The following is a 19,376-nucleotide window of genomic DNA, read 5'->3' as shown; positions in this document are numbered from 1 at the left end:
GGACAGCTACGCAAACTACATCATGTCTCAGGCCTCTGCCTAAAGCCTCTTACTGGCTTCCCGATACCCTTTGAAAAAAAAAACCCGAACTCTTACCCATGGCCTACATGCGGCGTCTACTTCTCCAGACTCATCTGTGTCCCTCAGCCCTGGGTCACTAGACGTCAGCCACGATGGGCTTGCATCATTTTGTAAACACATCAAACTCCGCCCCAGGGCCTTTACACATACTATTAGCTCTTCCCATCAGGGTCCTCCTCCCATTATCCACCTCCCTAGTTCCTTGAGCTCTGGGCCTGTAGGCGCCCTCCTCAGAGAGGCCTTATCTCCATCACAGACACGGTCAGTCAAACACCCTCTGTAATGCCAGGCAGGCAAAGGGCCAAAGCAACAAGCGTCTTTTCACTGGGTCTGCAGTTAGACTGCAGTGCCATGAGGGCAGCACTCCTGTCACTCATCATGGAAGCTCCAGTGCCACTCACAGAGCCTGCATTGAAGGGGAACTTGCGTGTGTACCCCCAATCCCCAAACCTTAACCCCCCAAACCCCCGTTCTGTGACAGGTGCCTGGCATGTGACCAGGGGTCCGTGTGGGCCCAGGACCCGCAGGAGCTCGGCATTCTGGGAGACCTCTTTCCGGGGGCAGCTGCAAGCTCGGCCCCGGTCAGGACGCGTGACCACGACGGCCACAAGCGAAGAGGCAAGGCTCACCTGTGTAATGCCCACCTTGCAGACTGCCGTGGTGGTTGCAGACGGCGTACAGGTCGTACAGGAAGTCCAGCGGGTAGCCGGCGGGCAGGCCGGCTGGCTGCTTCCAGGGGGGCCAGGAGCCCGTCCCCGGCGGGGGGCCGGCGCCTCTCTGCGCCACGTGCGGAGCCATGTTGAGGCCGGAGAGGGGAAACTGGACCAGCGTGGACAGCTTGTTCCTCCTCTCGCCCACTTGACAGAACCTCTTGAGGTGGATGATGAGGATGTCGGGCAGGGTCCACAGGCTCAGCTTCACCATGCCCTGCTGCAGCGCCTGGCAGTGTGGGCACTTCCACGCGTCATCCTGGGCCAGCTGGAAAGGAAGCCACGGGGACCGTGAGCGCCCCCTTCCGGCCCGCTATGGCCCCCTTCCAGCCCGCGGGCGCCCCCTTCCGGCCCGCGGCGCCGTGGCCCACCCACAGTCCCAGCCGCGCCACCTGCTCCTCCTTGGTGTAGAAATGGAAACACTCGTCCAGGGTGCAGCTGTGGTGCTGGTGGGCCTGCTGCTGCCGCCACACGCTGTCCGCGTCCTGGACCCGCTCCTCCTGGAGGCTCCCGAACAGGCTGCGAGCAGTGGGGACCGCCGGCATCAGGGGGAGGCCCCTCACGCTCTCCACCTCCCCCCCATCTCCCGGCGGGACCCCGCAGGAGGATAGTCATGAACACTTGCTGGACTGACCCGTGTGCTTTTTCCAGAATACGGCCGCATGCACTCGGGGGGTGACAGGCACGGCCAGGCTGAGAGGGCCTGAGCGCGCAGACTTGCACCAGGCGGCCTGGGTTCGAATCCCACCCTGAGCTGTGGGACACTGAGCAACCGCATCCCTGCTCTGTGTCTCGGTTCACGCATCTGGGAACCGTGCATTACGGCGGGGCTGACATCACACACGTGTTCGCTGCTGTCACCACCGCTGCTCCTCACACCGCCCAGCACGGTCATGACCGCGGCCACTAGCGGTGTTTCACTACAGATGCTGGTCATGAGGGTCTCTCAGAAGCTGGGACCGCAGGGCGTCAATGCCTTCGGGCTAGTCAAGGGAGCAGGACAAGGCCAGATTTATCTATGGCCGCAGGGCCTGTGATTCGTCTGCCTCACCCCCCGCCATGGGCGCCCCATTCTTGCACTCACCGCTCCTTGGTACAGCTGTCCCACTCCACGGCCAGCTTGACATGGGGAGGGCCTCCCGGCCTCCTGAGGTGCAGAGCCCTGAGAGGAGAGAACACGGAGCCGGTCAGAAAGCTCCGGGCTTCCTTCCCCAGCTATGGGGGGATGTCCCAAGCCCAGGACGGATGTCCCAAACTCAAGTGACCAATCGGAGTGTGAACCGGGACCGGGGCGCACACACACGTGACCACAAGGGCCTTGGCCTGGGGCAGGCTTTCCTTGAGCGTGGCCCACCTTTCGCGGCTTCTCAAACTACCTGTGGCCAAAGACCCGTTTGTTGGTCTCTTTCTAAACCCTTACAGACAGATCCTTCCGTAGAATACAACAAAAATAATGGGGGGACAAAATAAAAGTTCAATTGAAAAAATTATCATAGAGAATGCAAAATGATTATACATTCGTCATTATTTTCAATGGCCCTGACCTATTGCCTTAACCCACCTAAGTGTTTCCTCTCCAGTTCTGTCATGGGCCAGGGACAATCAGCGGACAGGCAGGCATTAGTCCGTGGAATTTACTTTGAAGCCAGAATGCTGCAAGGGGGGGCCCCTCTCTCAGAGCCCCCACAAACCCCTGTGCTCCCTTCTCCCATCAGACCCAAGCAGGACAAGCCAACACTTCTCCAGCTTCCCTAACTCCGTAAAGCGGGTCCTGAGCAAAGAGGGTGTGTGGACAGCACACAGGGCACAGAACCTTCGGGCTTACGCCCTACCCTGTGGGTTCCTGGTTTTTACAAAGGGAGGGGTCCTTCCTCACTAGGATACTGACTCCCATTCGGATTCTGACGCCCGTTCCAATGTGTGGCTTCCGTCGACACCATCAAGCAACCAACTCAATTCCAGCATCATCTACCTGATCTCAGCATCAGACCCCACAGGTGAAGGGCTCCGTCCTACAGCAGGACTGCCCCCTCCCAGTGTAGACACCACCCGCAAGTCTGGGTTGTCATCTGGGCATTCTGACGTGTTGGCTGCAGCTGGGAGTCTCCAGGGCCCCCTCCTCCGGTTTAATGAATTTGCCAGAGCAGGTCACAGACCTCAGAGGAACATTTCACTTACTAGATCGCCGGCTCATTATGGAAGGCTGTAACCCAGGACAGGTACAGCCGATGAAGACAGGCAGAGGGTGACGTGTGTGGGAGGGCTGAAGGGTTTCGATGCCCTCTCTGGGCCCACCACTGGCCCTCCCAGCCCCTCTGTGTGCTCACCCACCTGGCAGCTCCCCAAACTGGCCCTTCTGGGTGTTTAGGGAGGCTTCCTCACGTCAGCACACTTATTAATCATTGGCCGCTAGAAGTGAATTCGGTGTCCAGCCCCTCCCCCTCCCAAGGCCTCTGGGTGGGAAGGAGAGTTCCAACCTTCAATCACAGGGTTGGTTCCCCTGGCAACCTGGCCTCATCCTTAGGTTCTTTCCAAAAATGATCTCATCATTAGTGTAAACTTGGGTGTGGTCGAAAGGGGCATGTGAGCGAAAATAAGACACCTTTATCACTGATCGCAGAAAGCATTCCAAGGGTCTTACCAGACCCTTACAAGACCAAAGACATATTTCTTATGATAAATCATAGTATCATGCCTGTATTACGGGTTCACTCAGCTTCAGCTGGCCCAGCCAGAAAGTCAGAGATGTTTACTGGCAGCTTTGTGTCAGTGGGGAAAATGACCAGAAGTACTAGACAGTTTACAGAGAAAAACTGGCCCCAGGTACTCTGCGGCCTATGTGCATCACCTGACAGAGCCAACACAGGTGGAAAGACGTGGCAGTGAGGGGTGGGGGCGGGGGGGGGCACTGGCATTACCCCTCAATCACAGACATAGTGTTCTACAGCTTGAGCCAAAGACTCTGTGGCAGAATTCTCCCCAACCCCAGATGGCACATTCCGGTTGAATTCGGCAGCATGAGCTCACGGAAGGAATTTGGGTCTCTCTACCAGACTGAAATGGGTTCACATTCAGGCTGGGCCATTAGCTATGTAAGTCGGAGCAAGTGAGGGACACCCAGGAGGCTCTGTGGGTTAAGCGTCTGCCTTTAGCTCAGGTCATGATCTCAGGGTCCTGGGATTGAGTCCCACATGGGACCCCCTGCTCAGTGGGGAGCCTGCTTCCCCCTCTCTTTCTGGCCCATCCCTCTGCTTGTGCTCTAATAAATGAATAAAAATCTTAAAAAAAAAAAAAAAAAAAGTATGAGCAGGTTAACTAATCTCTGAGAATCTCAGTGTCCCCACATCTTCAAGGTGGCCATTGCAGCATCTCTGTAGACTTAAGGGTCGAGAGCACAGAATGTGTCCAAGGATCTAACAACCGGGAGGCAAGGAACCAAGAGCAGATATGATAATCAATGTACGGATACAGAACTTCTAAGGACCCTGGTCAAATACAAGGACACCGGTTGTCTTACCCCCTCTTACCTGTCCACTGCCCAGTGACAGAGGGGATGGCTGTCCTGCGGGGATAAGTAGCCGCAGCCCAGAGAAAGCCCCACAACCCGGACGGAGAACAGAGATCCCGGGTTCTGAGGAGACATCAAACAGAGCAAATGAGTCAGCATCGCGTGGACTGCACTGAGACGCTCAAGGGCAAAAAAAATTACCCAAAGACCGTCACCCTTTTTGTTGATAGCCTATTTTGAGTATTCCCTTAAAAATCAGTATTCAGGGGCACCTGGGTGGCTCAGTGGGTTAAGCCGCTGCCTTCGGCTCAGGTCATGATCTCAGGGTCCTAGGATCGAGTCCCGCATCGGGCTCTCTGCTCAGCAGGGAGCCTGCTTCCTCCTCTCTCTCTCTGCCTGCCTCTCTGCCTACTTGTGATCTCTCTCTGTCAAATAAATAAATAAAATCTTTAAAAAAAAAAAATCAGTATTCAGTGGGGCACCTGGGTGGCTCAGTCATGAAGCATCTGCCTACGGCGAGCCCCTCATAGGGTTCCCTGCTCGGCAGGAAGCCTGCTTTCCCCCTCCCATCCCCCCTTGCTTGTGTTCCCTCTCTCGCTGTGTCTCTCTTTGTCAAATAAATTAATAAAATCTTTTTAAAAATTAGTATTCAAAACCTGCAGATATAAAGGTCCTTTTTAAAATTTTTATTATAATTTTTTAAAAAGATGCGCACCATAGAGGTGCCTGGGTGTCTCAGTCGGTTAAGCGTCTGACTCTTGATTTCGGCTCAGGTCGTGATCTCAGCGTCACGGGATGGAGCCCTGCTTTGGGTTTTGCATTCAGCGTGGAGCCTGCTTGAGATTCTCTCTCTCTCTTCCTCCCTTGGCCCCTCCCCCCTCTAAAAAAAAAAGGTACGAACTGTACCTTGTAACACTTGTAACATAGCGATCTTGTAACAGCAATCTAACACTGTTTAACATATTAAATTTTCCCAAACGAGGAACAGTGTTTTAAAATCCTGACGTTTAATTGGAGATGCTGGCACAGTCAATGGAAAAAACCACTCCGTTCAGGAACGATCCTTTACCTGACTTAAAGAGGATTATCATCATCACCCAATGGCCCAAACAAGGCAAAGATCTAAAAGCAAGCTAGTGTCTATTTTACACCCCAAATGCTTAAGGAGTATTTATATACTTCAAAATAAGCCACATAAAGAAATACTGCCTACGTTTTCAAAGATGCATGTTTTTTAAAATATTCTAACGTTTTTGAAGTTGAAGGGAGCCTTAAGTGGCATTACTGACAAGAGTCAAAATGTGGAAACAACCCACGTGTCCATCAACAGGTGTATAAACACAACAGGGTCTACACACACAATTAATATTATATAGCCTTAAAAAGGAAGGAAATTCAGACACGTGTCCCAGCATGTGCTGACCTCGGAAATACCCTGCACCAGACACAGAAGGACAAACACCGTATGATTCTGCTTCATGAGATACCAAGACCGGGCAAATTCCTAGGGACAGAAAGTGGGATGGGGTGACCAGAGGCTAAGGGCTGAGGGATAAGGAGTTGTTAAATGGGCACAGAGTTTTGGTAGGAATGCTGAAAATTTGGGGTAAAGATACAGTGATGGTTTTACAACATCGTGATTGTAACTAACGCACACTTACCAATGGCTAAAATCAATGTGTATATTTTACAACCATTAAAAAGAATTGATGGAATCTTTAAGTAAATACAGTCCTTTTTTTTTTTTAAAGATTTATTTATTTATTTGAGAGAGAAAGCGTGCGAGTGCATGGCGGGGAGGGACAGAAGGAGAGGGAGAAAAAAAAATCCTAAATAGACTCCCATGTGGGGCTCGATCTCACGACCCTGAGATCACAGACCTCAGCCAAAACCAAGAGTTGGACGCTTAGCCTGCTATGCCACCCAGGTAGGTGCCTCGCAAATACATTATTAAAATGGTCACTGATGAGCTTAGCTTTAATCAGAAAAACAATGAAATTTCCTTCCAAATTCTGACAGTGACCAAAGGTGGACACATCAGTACTTACAAAGCACTGGTGAGCTATAGGTTGAATTCAGACAGGGGAGGAGGTGAGAGAGAGGGTACTGGAATTCCAGGGAAGAGCGACAGTGTGTGGGCATGACCTAACACACCCCCAGACAGCCTTGACCTCCTCCTCAGGGCAGCTCCTGTGTGCGAGGAGCAAGGGGACACTGGTAAGGTCCATGCCCACCTGGACCAGAACCTCATTCCAGTTGACCTACAGCCTTAACAAAGGCAAAGGCAATCGCAGGAAGCAAGCTGTCTCCAGAGGCTTTGATCCATGGGTGGCCCCGGAAGGGTGTACTTCCTAAGGAGACTGTTTCTTAAATCTAGGCATGGTAAGGTTTGGCCATGGGAGTGGGGGTGCTCTTTTTCCTAATTGAGCCTTGCCGTTTGGATAGCAACATGACCCACACAATCAAGGCATGAAACCTCATGGAGACACCTTCCCCTATCTGCACACAAAGCAAGTTTACAGAGTGACCACAGAAAATGTCTTGACAGCGATAAACCCCTGCTTTTCAGGATTCAAAACAAATTCAATGTGTCCAGCAAACTGGTCATTTTTGGAAGACGTTCTCCTGTCTTCCATCCCCAGCTAGGAAAATTCATTTTAGAACCTTCACTCCTTTTCCTCTCTCGAGCTCCAGGTTGAGAATTCTGAATGCATTCAATGATGACCACACCTAGCCAGGATCTTCTAAGGAATGAAAGCCTTATGGGTGAAGTGCATGGGCTATCCTAGGAACCCTACCACCGTTTAGAACACCCTTCTCCCACAGAAAATCAGGCCCACCCCCACACTGAGCAAAGAGTCTGCAGAAAGGCACCCATACTCCATGGGAGGTGGCCTCTGTTATTCTCCTGGCCCCACGGATTGCCTGATGAGTTTCTGCAAACCCCAGAGAGGTGCAGAGGCAGATGTATGTGTGTGACAAGGTGGACGACAGGGACGGCCAAGTTCACCTAACAGTGGTTTCATCCACTTGCAAAGATCAGGAGGACAAGGTTTGCAGAGGCCTGGAGCTATTATTAGAAGATATTCTGACCTATTTAGAGGAAAGTGAGAGGCTCTAATTTGGGCACCACGGCAAAAAAAATCCTTCAGAGATACAGGTTGGTACAAACGTAGAGAAAGTCTTTAACAAAATGTTATTTCGAGTACCTCCTGAATCAAACGTATGGTCTTCCCCCAGCAGGAAGGAGCATGAATTATGAAGAAATCACCTCTGAGAAGTTCTCACGTAGAGAAGCAAAATTCTGAGGCTCCTGACCTGTCCCCCCACAAAATGTCAACATCTTCTGAACCACAGGAATGGTTTCTGATACCCTGGGGGCCAAAGGGAATGGTTTTAGTGTATGTTGGGTTTACCTGTTAACTACCTACCTGGGAATAAATAAAAGAGTAAGGCAAAAAAAAGGTGTTTTGCCTTGAGTTTTTAATCTTTAAAAAAAAAAGGAAAAAACCAAACACTGGACAAAATTAGTTTAATATCTAGATGTTCTCATTTGGACATAAACACCCATTTTCATTTTCCACAGAGGTGAGGCCTCAAGTCCCCTGAAATTCTGGATGCAAACGTGTAAGTTACAGTTTACTGTAATTCACTATGCTCCAGGGAAAACCACAGGTAAGCCATAAATGTAGAAAATGGAGAAGGACTATGTCAATGCTATCCCAGTGGTGTTTTTAAAGATTTAACGAGGAAAGGGCTCTGCCCATGAAAGGCATTGTGATGGTGCGAAGAGTAAAAGCACAGGGCCATGGGACCATCACCTCCTTGCCCAAGATCAAAGCTGTTTTATCCAGCAGTGTGAACACCCTCTTTAACAGCAAATGCCCGTCTAGCCTGAGCTCCTCCTAGACCCCTACCCCTTCTCCGTCCCCCACGATGCACACTGACCTGGATCGGGGCCTCACTCTTCATGACACAGCGGACCTTACTGAGAATGCACTGCTGCAGCTGGAGCCAGGAAATGGCTCTGTCTTCCCTCAGCAGGAAAGGTGGCCCGAACCTGAACAAATGAAGGGATCAGGTTAGCTCAGCGAAGGAAAGACCAACACGGCTCAACAGGGACACTTCTCCACTGAGTACGAGCTAAGCACAAGCACGGTTCAAGGCTGCCCATCAGAGAACCTCGCTGCAGCAGGACACGCCGTGGCATACAGAAAGGTCCAGAAATACAAAGCCAGAGAGAGACGTGGCGGTGGAAACGGATGGCTGCCAATGATCAGCCCGCTGGGAGACTCTCTCCCCCGCAACAGGGTCAGAGGACACCAGAGCCAGAGGGAAGCGAGGCAGGGAGAGATTAATCCAGAGGCAAGCTGGTCCAGCAGACACCCTGATGGTTTTGTGCACCAGGACCCAAGCGTTCACGGTGAGCCCAGAGCACCCAGATCGCCAGATATGGCTGTGGCCCCAGTCCCAGCTAAGCCACGGGCACTGCCGAGACAAATCACCCACCAGAATGTCCTGCGGCTGCACCACACAAGGTTGTACGAAGACCTGATAGGCTAAGAATGTTGAATAAACTTGGCAAAGTCAGCACAAACCCAAGCTGTTAAGGTCTGGAGCAGAAAAGGGACTGTGCTGCCTGTGGGGGGTTTACTCCCCTCATCCTCTACGGACAGGCATTCACATCACTGCCCATCTTTTAATTGTAACAGTGCCCGCTGATGGCAGAAGCTCTGTGTTCCTGCGCATACACCTTTGGGTGCACACGACAGCTCGTTTCTTTGGGATAAATTTCCAGAAGTGGAAATGCAAGCTCAAAGCTGGCCGTGCTCTAGAAAAACCACACCCACATACCAGTGAGGCGGGTGCCCCTTTCTCTTAACACTTGCCCAGAAGGAGCCTTATCAAGTTTCAAAACTCTCTCACTGTGATCCGAAAGGTGACCAGCCTCTTGCTGTTACCGTGAGAATTTCTTCTACTACGCACAAAGCTGGATATTTTAGCCCTATGCTTGTGTTTCTTTTGTGAGTTGGCATGAATCTCCGTGCTTCGTTTTACTAAGAGTATCTCTCTCCCTGATTTCCAAATGGAGTTTTTATACCGTGGATTGTGCGCCCTCTGCCTGGCACGTGACATAAATACATTTTCTCGTTTGTGCTTAAAATATTCAATGTGTCTAAAACGTTAGCCTTTTCCTTTACAGCCTCCTGCCTGCCTTAGGCATTAAAATAGTCCTCTCAGCCCAAAAGACATAAATACTTCCCTACATTATCTGTAAGTCATTTTACAGTTTCCTTTTAATCAATCTAGAATTTAATCATGTGAATGTATGGCAGAAGTAAAATATTGATTATATAAAATAAAATCAATTTGCCCACCTTATATACTACATAATTCATTTACTCTTTAGTAATATGAAATGTACCATTTTTATCACATAATACCTAAATGTATTTCAGCCTATTACATTCCATTGATTTAAGTATATATTCTTCCAACTACACTACAATTTTTTTGGGCTTCAATTTTTTTTCTTATGTATATAGCCTACATCATAATTTTTTTAATAATCGAAACTTTATTCTGGTTTAATAAAGCAACCTCTCTCCCTTCCTCCTCTCTCCTTCACCCTGTATTTTATCAATGTCCTTTTGAGTTTATTATTCAAGATGAATTTTACAAACATTTTATCAGTACAGACATCTTTGATCGGAGTTAGAGCTTTCAAGCGTCTTATCTGGGCTAGCAATGAAAGCGATCTGGTCTTGTCTGTTACGTAACCACACCTGGACCTTTTCACTACTTTGATCACTTCCCAGTTCTTGGCTCTCTGGACAGGCCACGATATAATCTGCAGACAGTGGTCATTTTATCTCTCTTCTTACAGCCAGTTTTTTTCTCTCGTCTAACTGCACCGCCCAGGCCTCACAGTATCATACAAAATGATAGCAGTGGGAGCCATAATAATTATTCCAAAATTAACAGCAAAGTCTCTGATGCTTAATGGTGAAGGGTGACGTCTGCCATCTATTGATTAGAAAGTACCCTACTCCTCCTGCATTAATCTTGAGAACAGATGTTTGATTTTATCAGATTAGAATTATTCTAGACGGGCTCCCAAGCACGTGTCTGCATAGCCCAGACATCACGTGAGAAGAAGATCAGGTTCCACATACCTGCTGGCCTGCTGGCCTGACCCCACCAAGTTACAGAAGAGGACTAGCACCTTGTTTTCGCTATGGATGGGCAGGGAGGACCGCAGACCATCACGGGCTGCCAAGCGTGGGGAGACCGAGAGACCAGACGGATGAGCTAGAGAGAGAGAATTATGTTCATAGACTTAAAAGATATTAAGCTACGTGCGGCACTTGTGCCTTCTGGTACTTGGTACACGACGATTATACACGAGGTAGTGAATCTGCCATTGTGTTCAGCCGGTAATAGTAAAACGTGGGCAGGGATGTTAATTAAGGCTTCTCAAAGTCGATCTGAGAAATACTCCAAAATGATAAATGTTGCTTTTATGCCTCAATCAGAGAGCCACAAGTGGGCTCCGGCTTCCTCAGCCCACAGAAGTACAGAGAGAAGGTCAGAACATTTATCCTTGAGGATGTGACAGAATTAGACTCTCCTCAATTTCCAGTTGTTCTGAAAATCAGACTTTTCAAGCACAGGTGTGTGACCTTTGATTGAACTTGAAATGAGGGTCTTTTCATTGAGCTATCACATAATTGGAGCCAGGGAAGGTCCTGCTGCAGATTCCAGGCCCAGGGGGGTCCCTGGTGACTCAGAGCAAGCACAGACACCTGGTCCCCACAGCCCACACCAAGGCTGGCTGAAGACACAGACCCAGGTACAGGATTCTCGTGGGCTATATGGCAAGACCCAGGTACAGGATTCTCGTGGGCTATATGGCAACACTGGTGGAGGGTCCTCCAAATATGGGCCTTCTTGACCAGTGAATTAGGCCAGAAGGTATATGAACTGCAATCAAAGACTGTCAGTCCAAACTTCAGGAAGTGGGATGTTACCAAAAGTCATTTCATAACCTTTTTGGCCATCTGCTGTTTCAATTTGTAAACATTGGACTTAAGGCACAGACCTTGAACTACAAGAGTCCTGAAGACAAAGATCACCCTGAATAGTGGTTCTTATTCTCAAAGCGTGGCCTCGGGACTAGCAGTAGCATCCCCTGGGAACTTGTTACATGTGCAAATTCTCAGGTCCCACCCCAGACCTACTGAACCAGAAACTCAGTGTGTTGGACCCAGGACTCTGCCTTAACAAGCTTCCAACATGATTCTGATATTCACCAAGGTTTTGAGAACTCCTGACTGATTGAATAATTTTTAAATCATCAACCATCTATACAGCAAACATCAGAGAAACTAAGCCTGGCAGGTCCAAGTACCAAAATGAAACGTCTTATGCCTTGGCACACAGGCATGTAACTCTCAAATGTGTAACTCATACTATCCAAATAAAATTATGTGAGGCACCACCGTACCTGAGAGCAACTCCTGGCCAGATGGCGGGGGCGCGTGGAAGGCGTACACATTGTCTCCCTCTGAAATGGTATTCAGGTCCTCTTCATCAAAGAAAGACCGCTGGAATCCACTGGGACACAGTTCAACCAAGATCACCTGGAACGAGGAGGATCATTTTCCTTCTTGATTTCTCAAAGGGAACTTAAGCAAGAAATCTAAAACTGACTGAGAGTCTCTTTTACCCTTTCTTCCCTTCAAAGCGAGAAACACTACTTACTAGTCGTAATAAAACAGTGGAGGTATGACAGTAAGACTGACCACAGACTATCTCAATGGCAACAACAGAATCTCAGACTGCTTTGGGAAGGGATGCGGGAAGACAATGGGGGGGGGGCAGGGGTGTTAAATCTCAAATGTATACCCAGCTAAACTATCATGCAACCAATAAAACAAAAATAAAGCTCTCTGGATACCCAGCTAAACTATCCTGCAAGCAGTAAAAATAAAGATCTCTTCAAATTATAAGTTTAAAGTGTTTACCATTCACAGATCTCTACTGAAAGAACTCCTAAATAGTTCTGCCAACTTTTTCCATATCATGGCATAGGTGGAACATATTTTTATGGAATGCTGAGGTAAGCAGGAGAAGCTGCTCTTATAGCAGAGAAGATAGGTGACCATCTTAAGGGTCCTGTCACCTCGAGGGCTGAAGGAATCAACATCTCAAAGCACCTAAGCCACTCAAGGCACACTGGCTGGGAAATTCTCTTGTAAGAGATACATTTCAGGGTTAAAACAAAAAACTGAATCAAAAAACAAAAACAAAACAAAACAAAACAAAACCACTTGAATTGTAAGAAGAAATGATGAGCCAAAGAAAATGGTAAACATTGGTAAAAGTAAATACACACTGACTATGTAAATCCATAATAATCCATACTAGTACTACAACCAGGCAGAAAGGGCAGGAGGGATTAAAGTACTGGGAAATAGTATCCATCCAAAATAATACTCAAAAAGGTGGAAGGGAGATTTGGGTACATCAAGATCCTTGCATAGTTTCCGAAAATTAACGTATGACTTTGCTAATTCTGCATGTTGGCATTTTCAGGATAACCACTAAATGACCATAAAAACAGATTCTATATGTCCCCAAACCAGAAGAGACGAAATAAAAATTGCTCAACAGAAAAGAAGCAGTAAAGGAGAGGGAAAGGAAACAAAGAAAAAGCAGGGTAAACAGAAAGTATAAAATAAAGAAGATATAAATAAATCTAAATATATTCAAGACCACAGATAATGTAAGAGGAATAACCCTGCCAATTAAAACACCAAAACAGATTTTAAGTTATGATCAAAATGCCCACATGTGCACTTAGGAACCCCTAAGTGAGTCCTACTTCCCTGCACAAACACATCACACTTCGCAAACTTGACAATTCACTGACTCTTGTAATTATTCAAACTCAATGTCCCATCCTCCTTTTGGTATTTTAACTGCCATTTCTTCCCCAAGACTCTCACCCCATCCTCTTCTCTCTCTCTCTCTCAATATATCCCCCGTAAGCACTTTGAGTTCACTGAGAAAGCGACACACTTTTCCCCTACTTGCATCCTCCTAAACACAGTGACAAGATCAGAGGCACTGACTGGGTTGGGGGCAGGAAGGAGCCTGCAGAGTGAGTAATCACAGTGGTTACGTGGATGGACACACACGCAGAAATTCAACAAACTATAACCTTAAGGTGTGTGCTCTTTATTGTATGTGTTTTGAAGGTTACAAAAATTTTTTTTTAATTTGGACAAAATGCCATGAGGTCATCAGGGAAGTGTAAAACTGCATTTTCTAGTTAAAGACATAGGGGAGCAGTTGCTTGCTTCGTCCAAGGTCAGAAAACAGAAGAGCCCTATTCCAAACCCTTCCCATTATGCCACATGGCTGCTGACCACCGTCACCTCTACTCTGCCCTTGTGTGGGGGTCCCTGTTATGAGTTCTGCCCTCAAAGTCACAGTAAATGCAACTTCTTTACCAAGACTCCTTTAAAAAAAAAAAAAAAAAAATACTCAGGTGTCCCTCATGTTTCATTTCCGGCCGCTTCAGTATCCTGGTTTATAGTCTCAGGGCGAAAATACATAGTTTAGGTTCCGAAATCACACCATTTCCATCAAATCCTGGTCAGCGCTGACCAGCTCTGTGACCCTGGAAGGGTCCCACAACCTCTCAGTGCCTCCTCTCTCGCTCACTGATCAAAGGAGAATAATTGTGTCAACTGTACAAGGTGGTCATGAGGATTGAAATGGCTACAAATACCAAGGTCCCAAAATGGCGCCCAGCACTTGGGAAGCACTACTGAGTGCGCAGCGTCATGGGGATCACTAGGATTGTGACCATCATCCGGTCTTCATCCTTTTCTGGCAATTCTGTGTAAATGCAGGGAGAGGTCAGGGCTCAGTCATCAAGGCACTAGGGGTGACCAATCAAACAGAAACTCATGAGTCAGGAGGAGTCACCCAGGAACCAGAAATTAGTCTAAACAGCCCTAGACAGCTGGCCCAGTTAGCATTCCGTCATTTGGTGACCAGGCCCCCGTGCCATTCCGTCACACCTCATCCGCAGGGACGCCGCCTTCCTCTGCGACCATCTTCCTCAGGGCCGCCACTGTGCTGAGGATGGGCACGGCCAGGCCAACACGCAGGAACCGCTGGCTCTTAGAGGGGAAGACCAAGGTGACGCTCAAGAATCTGGAAAATAGGAAGGCGTCCACATCCTTAAAGGACAGCCATGAACTGCCAACGCCATTGGCATTGGGGTCAAGTCCAACAGTTGGGCTGGTCTTCGCTCCCTGGTTGGGTCACTGTACTTTAGATATACTGTCACCAGGTGGCAGCAGAGAGTCAAATCGCCAAAGGGTCTCTGCTCAGTATCGTTTCCGTAATTAGAAATAAAAGGTACCTGATTAAGAATCCCAGTACAGACCTGTGATCTCAAGGTTCTGTTTGTTAAATACATGACGGTGCGTAAAAACAAACTTGGAAATTTAAGATGTAAAAGGGTCAGGCTTCCACTATGGCTCGACACTACTGATGATGTCCTCCTTATTGAAATTCCCCTTGGTAACAGGACTCAGTCTGTCCCTTCTCCCCCTGCCCCTTCCACACACACTTTCTAGTATCTCTAGTTCTATTTGGTATTGTCCCCACCAGCACACTGGGGCTCCCTCCTCTAGCTCCTGCTTCTCCTCTCCTTCCTGCAACACTGGTCGGTTCACACAGCTCACAGCCATAGCTGGGGCTGGAACCCCGGGCAGTCTAGCCCCGGAGTCAGTGGTCCCAACCCCTGTCCTGTGCTACATGAGGCCAAGAATCTTAGAAATGTCGCCATCTCAACACAGCGCGGGACCCAGCAAACTTCCATGACACTGACAATGGCCAGATGCCTTAACAGCCTTAAGACCCAGGCTTCTGGAATGCCTGCCCTGAGTGCCTCTTACGCTTATAAAGCCAAGCCCGCCATGCCTCTTACCAGACCTGACTACCCTCCTCTTTTCTGTTTTTCTCCTCCCCTTCCACACCCACTTCCCTTTTTATTTGCTCCTTAAAGAAACCCTTTCCCTGCACCTTCACGAAAGGCAAAAAGGACGTGGAAACAAAGCCAGGAAAAGCAGGTGGCAACAGATTTTTTTTTTTTTTTTGCAGATTTGCCCCTGGTTCTGCCCAGAGGCCCCAACTGGCCCATGCCTGCTTCTAAGTGGCCCAGAGACGGAAGCCCGGCCATGGCGTGACAGACAAGCTGCAGATCATTCTTTTGAGGGCTCAGGAAGGGACGCAGTAACCTTTCACTTGGTCACACTGGGCCGCCGGACATCGCCAGCTTTCTAAGGCTGGTTTCTGCAGATGTGCTGGCTGAGATGTGCGAGAGACAGAACGGCAGGTGCCAGGCCAGAAGGTACCCAGGGAGGACGAAGGGTGAGAGTCAAGTTCGCCACTTGTGATGGCCACGTACCTCGTCTGGCGTAGGGGGATGGGCAGTGACACACACAGGAAGGGGTCGAAGGTGTTGCTCTGTTTCAAGCAGTGGGGACAGGTCAAGGAAGATCTGTGAGGGCAAAAGATAAAAGAGTTTCACGGTGAACGGCACCCACTCAGCTGGGCAGAGCCTCAAACAGTATAAAACTGCCGTGTGATCCAGCCATCCCCCTCCCAGATACGTACCCCAAAAGAGTTGAAAACAGGGATTTCTACAAACGCTTGCCCACAGATTTCGGAGTAGCGCTAGTCACGAGAGTCAAAGGGCAGGCACAACCCAAATTCCCATCAGGGTAACCAGATAAATCCAGAAGTGGTAGAGCCACAGAGACAGAGAGCAGATCGGTGGCTGCCGGCAGGGGAGAAGAAGGCAGGGCTTAACGGGTACTGGGTTTTCTCTTGCGGTGATCAAAACGGTCAGGAACTAGACAGAGGTGCTGGTTGCACAATAATGTAATGTCCGTGCCATGAAACTCTATGCTTTACAATGGCTAACCTGGGGCGCCTGGGTGGCTCAGTTGGCTAAGCAACTGCCTTTGGTTCAGGTCACAATCCTGGAGTCCCAGGATCGAGTCCCACATCAGGCTCCCTGCTCGGCAAGGAGACTGCTTCTCCCACTGACCTCTCTCCTCTCATGCTCTCTCTTTCTTTCAAATAGATAAATAAAATCTTTAAAAATAAATAAAAAATAAATAATAAAATGGCTAACTTTACGTCCGGTGACTCTGACCTCAATTTTTTAAAAAAGGTTGATTCCCGCGTGGCAGTGCGCTGAGTATGGGAAGGCGAGCGAAAACCCCTCGAGGTAGAATCAGCAGGCTGACCCGCAAGCCGGAAGGGATGTTAAGCCCATGCCTTCTCCTGGATCTCAGCCTCCCTGGGCTCCAGAATCACAGAGGGAGCTTCTCTAGAAACGCAGATGTCTCGGCCGGCCTCCCATAGAGGCTGTTCCAAGCTGGGGCGGGGGAGGGGAGCCTCCCCGGGTGATACCTGTGCTCAGCCAGGAGGCAGAACCACCGATGGACGTCCACCATCCTCGCTGTACCAGTGAAGCAGCCAAGGTTGGAGAAAGGCAGCTAATGTGGAAACAGCGCTCGCTGAGAACTGGGCATTCTTCTGACCGCTGTGCTTGTATCAACCCACTTTCTGCCCATAACCCCCAGTATTAGCCCCGTTTTGCAGACAAGAAGACTGAGGCACAGAGAAGTTAAGCACCTCTCCCAAGGACCACACAGCTCTTAAGTGGCAAAGCCAGGCTCAGGTTCCGGAGTGCAAGCTCACCGCGGTCCCTCCAGTCCTTAGTATCAACAGATGAGGCATGGACCGATTCAGAGCAGGAAGACCTAGTTGACTTATATCCTTTGAACTTTCACACTTAACACTCCCTTACTTAAGAGCATGAAACCCTGAGGTTCTCCGGTGCTGACCAAGGCGATCCTAAGCGAGCCGGGCAGAACCACTCAGCAACCCGGGGGATGAGTTACCAACCATCCATGACTTTAGAAAACCGAGTATTAGACCTGAGTGTTTCATGTCCAATAATTTGCTGCTTCTGGTAAATTTCCCAATGGGAGAACCACATTGACCTTTTGGTAAAAACAGTGCATCAGACACCGAGCTCCAGGCGCTAGGGGGACCTGACGCTTGTGGGGTCCCCTCTGCCACCCTGTTTCTCCTGATCCTTCTCTTCCTTCCCCCATAATGTACTTAGATAGAACATAAGCCCGGAAGACAGATTTTTGTTTTTGGGAAATATCCAAATCCCTGTTTTCGTCCTTAAGCGAGCCAATGGAAAGGACTGTTTTTTCTGACTTGTCTGTGTTTTAGAGCCGACTAACGCTAAGCTGGGCTGCATTTTTCCTGCAGTGTGGCACTGTATGAAATGGAGATAAGGTCTGTCCTTATACGGAGCCACAAACCTCTGTAAGGACCAAGGGACATGTAACTGGTAAAAACATGGAACGGTCTAATTTTACATGTAAAGAATGAAGAAAACATATGGTCTTTATAATAAATAAGCTATAGAAAGGGTGTGAAATACACCTGTCTTTCCGAGATGAGCCATGAGGACAGAGTGAGTGGGACAAACGGACGAGGCGCAGAGAAGACTCTGGACGTTCCCGATCTTTGGCCATCCTCACATGTGGCCCGAAGAGTCCTTCTGTCCTTGCTATCCTGGCTGGACAGGCACAGTCCTGTCCTATTGTCCCCCAAGCTTGTTATGGGGGAAGGGGGAAGAGACCCACCCCGCTGCCTGTGGACCTTACCCACCCGTCTCCCTCAGGGAGTCCTTCTTCTCGTCAAACTGTTTCTGGTGCAAAAACCAACCTTCCAGCCACTACTGAGACCCAGCACCGTGCTTGGCTTCCCACCAGGTACAGACGCCCAGAAACAAGCCCGGGGCCTTGGTGACACACCTGTTAGTACTCCGACCAGCCGAACACACCTCCCACCCCTTAGACGCACCTAGCACCACCTGCTCCCTGGACAGGGGACGTCTCTGCCAGCGCTCGGGCCCCTGATAACACACGGGTCAGATGTCACCCCTCCCTCCAAGACCTGCACTGAGAAAGCCTAGCAGGGATTGCTGCCTGTAATGGGAACCAGATCAGACTCTCTGTGGATAAAAGGCACAAACGACAAAGCAAGGAGCATATATGTGATGCACGTGCGCGCGCACACACACACACACACACACACACACGCCCTCTCATGGGCAAACCCCACCATAGCCCCAATCCTTGCTTTTTAAACTCCCAGGTGCTTTTAGGTTGTGGTACCAACCATATGAAATAACCAGTTATTTCTCCTCTAGTCCATAACCCAGTCCAGCACCCCGATCCCACTCCTCCTTCTCTCCTCCTGCAAAGTCAAAAACCCAACACCCTAAAAAGGGGAGTGGGGGCAGGGGAGCAAGAACCTTCCTGAACAGGGATCTGTGAATTAACCCACAATATATCCTCCAGCTTCTGATTTCATCAAGAAGGGCTGATACCACAGCGACTCTCCATTGCCGGCAAGCCCTCCGCAGCGGAGAGCCAGGCTCTGGCACCCAGAGCCAAGGCACCCCTGCTGGGAGGCAACTGCTTGGCTCGGAGCTGGCCCTACCTACCTCCCCGGAAAATCACCTCCCACAGCTCAAAAGCCCTCACTCAGACGGACATCCCTAACTCGATTTTTTTCTGTACTCCCCAAGATCCCGCTCAAAGTGGGTAATTTTCAGCTGTCACTGGTTCCTTTTTGGAAACTTGAACGCCTTGGTTCTTACTCATCATCCTACAGGCACCTACCCAAACGGCGCTTGTCGCTTCCTCGGGAACCCTCCCGACTCCCCCCACAGCAGTCGGAGACCGTGCAGTATTGTGACTTATAGTAAGAAATACGTATTTGGTCTTTGTCCCAGGTCCTGGCGCTGAAACCCTTGGAACCCTTGGAAAAGCTCCTAAAACCCTTGGAAAACCACTAGCATGATCGCTGAAATTGAAAATGATGCCACAGCAGGCTTCAAATTCTGCAGCAGCTTCCTGTGCCCTTGAGGCGAAAACCCACACCTGCACCACCAG

General features: G+C 49.3%; 1 protein-coding gene across 2 annotated transcripts in view; it reads right to left on the bottom strand.

The window, feature by feature from the left end:
* Nucleotides 1–19,376, bottom strand: part of USP43 (ubiquitin specific peptidase 43) — a 51,257-nt gene that overhangs the window by 14,349 nt on the left and 17,532 nt on the right. Inside the window, exons 4-12 of one of the 2 annotated variants that reach the window (XM_044249088.1) lie at nucleotides 15,791–15,883; nucleotides 14,394–14,529; nucleotides 11,807–11,942; nucleotides 10,476–10,611; nucleotides 8,248–8,359; nucleotides 4,319–4,422; nucleotides 1,876–1,953; nucleotides 1,184–1,310; nucleotides 711–1,059 (exon numbers count right to left, since the gene is read on the bottom strand). In XM_044249088.1, coding sequence (XP_044105023.1) covers nucleotides 711–1,059; nucleotides 1,184–1,310; nucleotides 1,876–1,953; nucleotides 4,319–4,422; nucleotides 8,248–8,359; nucleotides 10,476–10,611; nucleotides 11,807–11,942; nucleotides 14,394–14,529; nucleotides 15,791–15,883 — 1,271 coding nt within the window. The remainder of the gene's footprint in view (nucleotides 1–710; nucleotides 1,060–1,183; nucleotides 1,311–1,875; nucleotides 1,954–4,318; nucleotides 4,423–8,247; nucleotides 8,360–10,475; nucleotides 10,612–11,806; nucleotides 11,943–14,393; nucleotides 14,530–15,790; nucleotides 15,884–19,376) is intronic. The other variant, XM_044249089.1, reaches the window with a different exon arrangement.

This window comes from Neovison vison, chromosome 5, assembly GCF_020171115.1.
Source record: "Neovison vison isolate M4711 chromosome 5, ASM_NN_V1, whole genome shotgun sequence".
NCBI classification, from domain to species: domain Eukaryota; kingdom Metazoa; phylum Chordata; class Mammalia; order Carnivora; family Mustelidae; genus Neogale; species Neogale vison.
The sequence above is the reverse complement of the archived record's forward strand: the minus strand, read 5'-3'. Positions and strand labels throughout refer to the sequence as shown.